The sequence below is a fragment of the Phytophthora infestans genome, genomic scaffold, assembly GCF_000142945.1.
Source record: "Phytophthora infestans T30-4 supercont1.315 genomic scaffold, whole genome shotgun sequence".
NCBI lineage: Eukaryota > Oomycota > Peronosporomycetes > Peronosporales > Peronosporaceae > Phytophthora > Phytophthora infestans.
Window position 1 is genome coordinate 59942 of NW_003303444.1, and position 7531 is coordinate 67472.

The window sequence follows — 7531 nt, forward strand, 5'->3', positions numbered from 1 at the left end:
CTTGTGTCCTGTCGTGCATCTAGAGGCCATTCCACCTGCCTCGACTTCCGCCACCGGAAAACGGTTGCCCAAGTCTGGCGAATTGAGAGAAAATTGTGAGGGTACCGACTCGGACTTCACCCTATCCCCAGATCTGCCTGGGGTCAAGGATGGTGAGTGCGTTGTGACGCGGCGAAAAGCTATGACAAGTACCGATGTAAGGACCCCAAAGAAAAGTACGCCTCCATCGACGCAGACCAAGGCCGGGAAGAAGAAAGCGGATTAAAATTCAGGGCCTGATATCAGTCTTTTCAAGACCACACCGATGCTGCAGCCTGCACCTTCGACGTCAGATCCACTTACTGTTAAGCCACGAGAAAAGCGAGCACTACAGACGATCTCTGGGACCTCATTCACACGCTAGATGTGCTGTACACAAAGCAAAACCTTGGAGGTCGTCCTTACAGCTGAATCACAACATTCGCCAGACTATCGAGTTCCGCTCCAGAACGAACCCATGAGACTCTGCAGAACATTAAGAACGCAAGCAGTGCAGAGCACATAAAAACGAGACGTTGGTTTGACGCACTGGCGATCTTCCTGTTTGGTTGTTAATGACCACGCAGTCAAAAACTGCCAAATGGGGGATGGCTTTGCACGTTCAGAATTCTTATAAATACATTGTGCATTTCGCACAAACTTGAAACTTCTGAGCGGTAAAGCAAAACCTTCACATATACAAAGGTGTATTCCATAGCGAAGCAACGGAATTGTGTTTTCCACATCAGTTTTTGGTACCGGTATATCGCAGACCTACCGGTATATACTCTTCCCCCGCTTGCTGCTGGCCACACGTGGCGCGTTCCCTCACTTCGTATTTGGAAGAACAAGCCGCAAACAGCCAAAAAATACCCGCCTCTCCTCGCCCCTTTTCGGATCGAGCTGATGGTTATTGCATAAGCTCTCATTAATGTATTTGTTCGTGTGACCCCTAAAGACTGTGGAAATCAAGTCACAAGCCCATCACGCCTTTTGAAAAAAAAACATCTGTTGTTTGGCATGTGGCTCAGCCAAGAATCGTACTTAAAAAGGGTTCATAGTCAAACAAGAGATTTGGCTCACCGGAGATTGAACCAATCACGCGCTGTAATTTGGAGTATGTTTCTTTGAGAGTAGTATAGTACTAGGGAAAATTGTCAATTTAGTAGCCGCTTTGAGCAGCTTGCACACTTTGGTCAATATCTTCAAGAGGAATACTTGTCTGGTCCGAAAAAGAATTAACAGTCCTTTAAATCGGCGATAACTTCGGTCGTACAGCTCCAACGGAAGGGTGGTTGAGCTAGTTTGAAAGCTCTACTTACGTAGCGTCAGCACGATTTTTTATATGAACAAATTTCCCGCCAATTTTTCCAATACCTGACCATTTGAACTATCACTTTATGGAGGGGTAGAGTTTTTTATCGCTGTGACGTCAAAAATAATCAGAACTAAACTTTAAAATATACTAGAGAAAGCGCTAACGAAGCTTAATCTAGTGATATATCACTAAAAGCAATTGAATCCACAATTACTCTCAATCCGTAATTATGGCATTAAACATGGTGAACCTTGTCATTGGATAGATAAACCGGGAAATTATTGACGCAAAATTGCACACGGCATTCATCACTACCCCTCTGCATCGAGCGCAGCGGCTAGTGCCGGGTGATTGAGCACTCTGTTCATAGCCTGCAGCCGCTTGATCGGATCAAACTCCAGCATTTTGGACAACAGGTCCAGCGTCGCCGTGGAGAGTTGTGTGTCCATTTCCCAAGACCGGAGAACGCCCCTACAACCCAATGCCTTAATCGCGTTAAACTCGGGGTCTGCTGGTGATGCGAGCTCCAGTAGAGGCGCGCCCGTCAGCAGCATGAACAGCACGATACCGAGTGACCAGACGTCGGCCGTCACAGGGTCGTAGCTCGCTTCAGCCACGACCTCGGGTGCCACGTACTGTGATTTGCCCACGCAGCCACTGGCACGTCGATCAGCGCGAGTGCTGAGACCAAAGTCACCGATCTTGTGGACGCCGTCACGTGTGACGAATACATTCTCGAGCGAGACGTCGCGATGCGCGATGTTGCAAGTATCGTGCAAGAAGTGGAGCCCACGTGCTAAGTGCTGTACGATTCGCAGTGCATGGGGCTCGCTCAGACGGCTTTCGGGCTGCGTGGCCACGAGATCGGCCAGTAGGTCGCCGCGTGCGCAGTGCTCCATGACCACGAAGACGTGTGAGCGCTGTACGAAGGTGTCAAAGATCTGCACGACGTTGGGGTGGCCTTGCGCGACGCCACGCAGATGTCTGGCGGTCTGCCACTTCTCTCTCCGGGGACCGCGGCAGGCACCCGAAAAACCTCTCGCGCTGCAGCTGAACCCGCGCACTTGACCACCCACGCCCTCCCTATGAGCGTCCGTAGAATTCTCGGCGGGGCGACTGTAGATGTGGCCCAGGTAGATCTGCGGCGCGAGACGAGAGCTCACTTTGATGTGGCGGTGTGCATTGGAGTTAGAGTTGGCAGTACGGATAGCGCTCTGTTCTCTGGGGTCGCCACTGCTGCTTCGATTCCTACTGCTGCGTGCGTGGGCCAGAGTAGAAGTCATGGCCTGTTGCGTGGGGAGACTTGGTGGTCGCTGTCAGTAGGTGGTTTGTGGCTTTGGGCGGAAAGAGGAAAAGTGTTGGTGCGAAAGGAGGAATCGATCGAACTTGAAGTAGCGACAACGCTAACGTAGACGGGCCCTTTTGTTTTTGCCACGTCGCATGCTGTCACTTAGGGGCAGGTTCTTGATTGAAATTGGCGAATCCGGCCAAAGCACGTCGCCCGCGTCGATTTGATAAAGCCGTGTGCTTCGATCGAAATGACAGCCTTCTTTCCGCACGACACCTCTGCTGCAAGAGCACCTTTCTAGCTCGTTTAGCTGTAGGACTGACAGGAATTAAAGTTATAGGCAGCTGTAGCTAGATCTCGATTGGATATCGTTCTTGGACGTCGCAGATAAGGTGGATTTCTTCCGCCGCTTGAATCTCGCTGGTAAAGACAGCCGCTGCTTGCCGCAGTGCAGCTTTCGCTCTTCTCCGCTGACGCTGCGTGACGGAGATTCCGATTTTGAGTGCATACATAGGTGGCGTCTACGCTTACACCATCTGCCGGTCCAGTAAAAGCCCCCAGATGATTGGTTATTAATTTCTGTCCAATTGAGCACATTTACACTGAGCCACACGATGGCTCTGCAGTTGGCGGCCCGTAGAAATGCTGCGCGTCTCCACCGCGCCTTCTCCGCTGCTTCAGCGCCCGGTCCTCCATCCGCACCGAACTCTAAGCGATGTGTAACCTTGGTGCGCTTTTATCGTCCTCATTACTGCTGCAATGACTTAAATCAGCTGAACCACTCTTGTACCACCATTTTAGTCCATTGACAAGCTCAATGCCCACGGCGACGGCATCGGCACATATACCTCCCAGGACGGTGCGATGATGCAAGTGGTGGTTCCGTTTGCAGCTCCAGGTGACGAGATTCAGGCCGAACTTTGGGATCGCGACGTGCAATCGAGAGATAAATGGGCGACAAGACAACCTCAGGATACCTGGCCGATCTTCGGGCAGCAAGTGGCTCTGTCCAAGCCCAGTGGCCACCGAATACAGCCTCAATGCAGCAAATACTTTGGAATCTGTGGTGGATGCAAACTGCAGCACGTAAGCTACACGCAACAGCTTCGAGAAAAACAGGAGTGGATCCGCGAACTATTTGCTGATCGAGGGCACTCGCCAGACATGAAAATTCGCGACATTCTCGGCGTAGAGACCAAGGAAAACAATGGTGGAGTTTACAGCTACCGGAACAAGATGGAATTCACATGTAGCACAGGTCGCTGGCTACTGGATGGAGACAAACCTACGAGCGATGACAGTGAAGCTCCACGCTATCCGTTTACAGTTGGGATGTTTCCTGTTGCGTCGGTTAGCGCTCGACGGTCCAAGCAAATTCATGGCAAGAGCAAGGCGCGTCGACGTCGTTCTGCTGTGTGGAGTCCTCGAATTTTGTCGCTAAATGAGTGCTTGCTACAAGCTTCAGCTTGCAATCGATTGCTGCAACAGCTGGTGGCAAGATGCGAAGACGTGGGACTACAAGCCTATGATTTCAACACGCACGAAGGCTTTCTGAAACAAATTGTGTTGCGTCGCGGTGTAAATTGGCAAGGCCGCACAGAGATCATGCTGGGCCTGGTCACAACAATGTTCGAAGGAGAACAGAGCGAGCTGCTTCAGAGCATTGTACAAGATCTTGTGCGGGAGCATCAAAGGGAATTACTTACTGAGACCAAAGATGCTCCACAGCTTGTGTCTATTGTTGAAAGCTTGGACAGGGAAGCTCAACGACACAAACATCGGAAGGATAGCGAACCATTTGAGGATACGAAGACGGAGCGTGTTCTCTACGGCAGCTCTCACTTCGAAGACTCGATCTTGAGCCACAGATTTGAGGTTACTTTCGACTCGTTCTTCCAACCCAACTCGAACCAAGCCAGTGTGCTCTACCGTGAAATTCAACGCATGATGGCAGCTTTACCGAAGAAACCAGTGGTCTGGGATCTCTTCTGTGGTGTGGGCAGTATCGGTATTTGTATGGGAGCTTATGCCGAGAAAGTAGTGGGATTCGAACTAGTCGACGCAGCAGTGGAGCGTGCCAAGGTGAATGCCCGTCTGAATGGCTACTCTGCCGATCACATGCAATTCTTTTGTGTTGACTTGGCCAAAAGCTGGCAAGAAGAGGAGTTTCTCGACAGGATTGCTTCTCACTCGGATGGCGGTTCATCTTCTTCGAATCTACCAGATATAGTGATCGTGGACCCTCCTCGAGCTGGATTGCAAAAAAAGCTGATCAAGATGCTGCGCCGACTAGCCCCACGCCATATTTGCTACGTATCGTGCAACCCCCACTCTCAGGCTCCTGACCTCGAAGCGTTTTGCGCCAAGGTGAAACCTGAAATGGGTGAAGTAGGCACGTACAGAGTGCGATACTTGCAGCCAGTGGATATGCTTCCGCACACTCCGCATATTGAGACGGTCGCGTGGCTCCTTAGTCACAGTGGGTTTCCATTACTTGAGTAATGCTAGTGACTATAAGTCACCTGTAGTGAAGCTTTGTAGTTAGCCAATGGCTGGCTTCTGGATCCCTGGTACCATTTACAAGGCATCCCGAAGAATGAAGTCACACTTCATGTAGCCTTGGGGTCCTCTTGGTATGTACCCCGTTACAGAAACCCACTATAGTTGGTCCTGTATTTCATTGTACAGCCAATCCCCTCGATGGTAATCTCTAGACTTGATTAACCCCTCCAAACCGGAAACCAAAAGTCACATTCAAACTGCGTTATGCAGCTTTATTAAACTTGGTATTTGTATGTAATGGGATAGGTGTCGCTCGCTCATAAAAAATCGGGATTTGCAAAACTGCGCAGAGCAGCGATTAAACTACCCAAACCTGCATATTGGTAGTAAGGTTTCCACATGTAAATTGCATTATGCAGTATAAAATGAAAACAGTCAGGACGACTCCCGAAAACATAGGAACAGAACTAGCTCAGTCTACAGCTCTCATTTATAATTTTTTGAAAACTGAAACTTCCTTTAAAAATTCCTATAAACAAAGTTGGGGTGTCACCCCTATCAAGTAACGCAAGCAAATGACACGAGACTGTTTGTTTTCTGGTCTATACAAATTCGAAGAGTGCTATATATGTGGACACCACAGCTGTTTGAACACGACTCGACTGGAGCAGAAACAGGAGCCTTGTGATGCACTTCGAGATGAGCTTACACGAGAACAGACATGCGATGCTACACAGCTGTGGATCAAAACTTACGTGGTTTGACTTATCCTGAATATTATGCACCTTAAAGACAAAAAAATATGCAGGGTAGAAGTTACGTTGTCGTTCGTCGCCTCTTGGAAGGTGCTGGCGTTGCAGGAGTACTCGGAGTCAATGGAGTACTAGGTGTTTCAACCGGTTTCTGGTGCATACGAATCCCTTTGCCATTTTCGAAAAGAATCAGCTTTCCGTTCATCCACTCCTTGTGCCACACATCACAACATGTCATGGCGACCCCACGCACTTGTCGGCGCGCCCGCATGCAGAGGTAGACTGGCCCTTTGTCGCTACCGTCATCACAATAGTATGTAGTTGTTGATGCTCGCTGGGTGTCTGTTTGAAGCCGCGAGTACACCTTTCATGTCCTTTGCCGTCTTTTCCCTTGTGTTCCTTCGTTTTTCCATTCATCTACTTGACGGGCAGCGTGCCCAATTGACTGGTTTGGGACCCGGTACATATGCAGGCCTGGCTTGGGGTGGCTGGGTGCCGAATGTATTGGACTCATACATGTCTGTTGCTTGTAGGCGACACAGCTGAAGGTGGAGTTTCTTCATGTACTTCACGTGGGTAAGTGGCCCGTGACTGCTTGTTCTTCTGAAAGGCCCTTATGGACTATGTATCCATTTACATTACTCAAGTCAATGAGCCCCAGTGCCAACGACTTATAGTATTTTCTAAAACCGAGTGCACGCTGGAGAGAATAACGCTGCAATCTCAGCTGGTCATGGACATCCACGCCACCCATGCTTGATAATCGTTTATGACTCTGGGGCATGGCACTTCCTCTTGCGTGGGACCATTCTGTCGCACCACCCAATCCAGTTCAAGGCTTCCTCACGTGCTGAGAAGGGTACAGGACGAGAATCCCACCAACATATTGCTGACATATTTGGCACGAGCTTAGAAGTAGCCACCTTGAACGACCCACGCGTAATCCCGGGTGGACGAGTCTTCTTCTTCTCGACGACACCTTCGCACTGTGGTGTAGTGATTTCTCCGTGGTTGCGGATTATCACCCGTCGACAAAGACGTGACACCGCCCAAGTTGTTCAAGCGACGAACCCTCGGTCGGGTGATGTACGGAGACGCCAAGGTGCAAGGGACTCGACGGCGTCACCTCCGAGTTTTCAACAAGTATCGGATACGGCCCTATGTCACTGAATCCAGGCTGTCCTTATTATTAATAATGGACTGGATTCAGCGGACCATCTACGGTACGAACCCTCAGTGGCGGTTGGGATGAGTTCGCAAAATACTCAGCGACCTTTGGAAGACACGTTCACCGTCTGGGACAGGGCGCGGACCGTTAAAGATGCTCATGCGACAGTGCAGACGACGCTTGGCATGCAAGAAGATCCATAACGGATCATTGTTCACTTGATATTTGTATACTTGATTAGGACTTCTTATTAGGAATAGACCCGAAAGGGTAAGCTTAAATACAGAACAGAATTTCCACTCAAGCACACAGAGCGACGTCCGGCTTCAAGGTAAGCGTCAGGTCAAGCTTGTTTGAGTGTGTTATGCCTGTCGGTGAACTCGAAGCTCTGTAGCGAGGGTTCATCCGGCAAGGCCAAGAGACTTTGTGTATTGGCCGATTATTATCGGGAGGTTTTACGTGACGGCTTGTTGTTGCCTATTTGC

General features: G+C 49.9%; 2 protein-coding genes across 2 annotated transcripts; one reads left to right on the plus strand and one right to left on the minus strand.

Annotated features, from left to right (window-relative positions):
• Positions 1-1593: 1593 nt before the first annotated feature.
• PITG_21400 (protein kinase) lies at positions 1594-2669 on the minus strand (the record flags this gene model as incomplete). The annotated part of the gene is made up of 1 exon (XM_002894974.1): positions 1594-2669. The coding sequence occupies one exon, from the start codon at positions 2617-2619 to the stop codon at positions 1648-1650; it is 972 nt and encodes a 323-aa protein (XP_002895020.1).
• Positions 2670-3425: 756 nt separating this feature from the next.
• On the plus strand, positions 3426-5240 carry PITG_21401 (RNA methyltransferase; the record flags this gene model as incomplete). Its single annotated transcript, XM_002894975.1, has 1 exon — positions 3426-5240. One exon carries the CDS (start codon positions 3489-3491, stop codon positions 5124-5126), a length of 1638 nt encoding a protein of 545 aa, XP_002895021.1.
• Positions 5241-7531: the final 2291 nt, after the last annotated feature.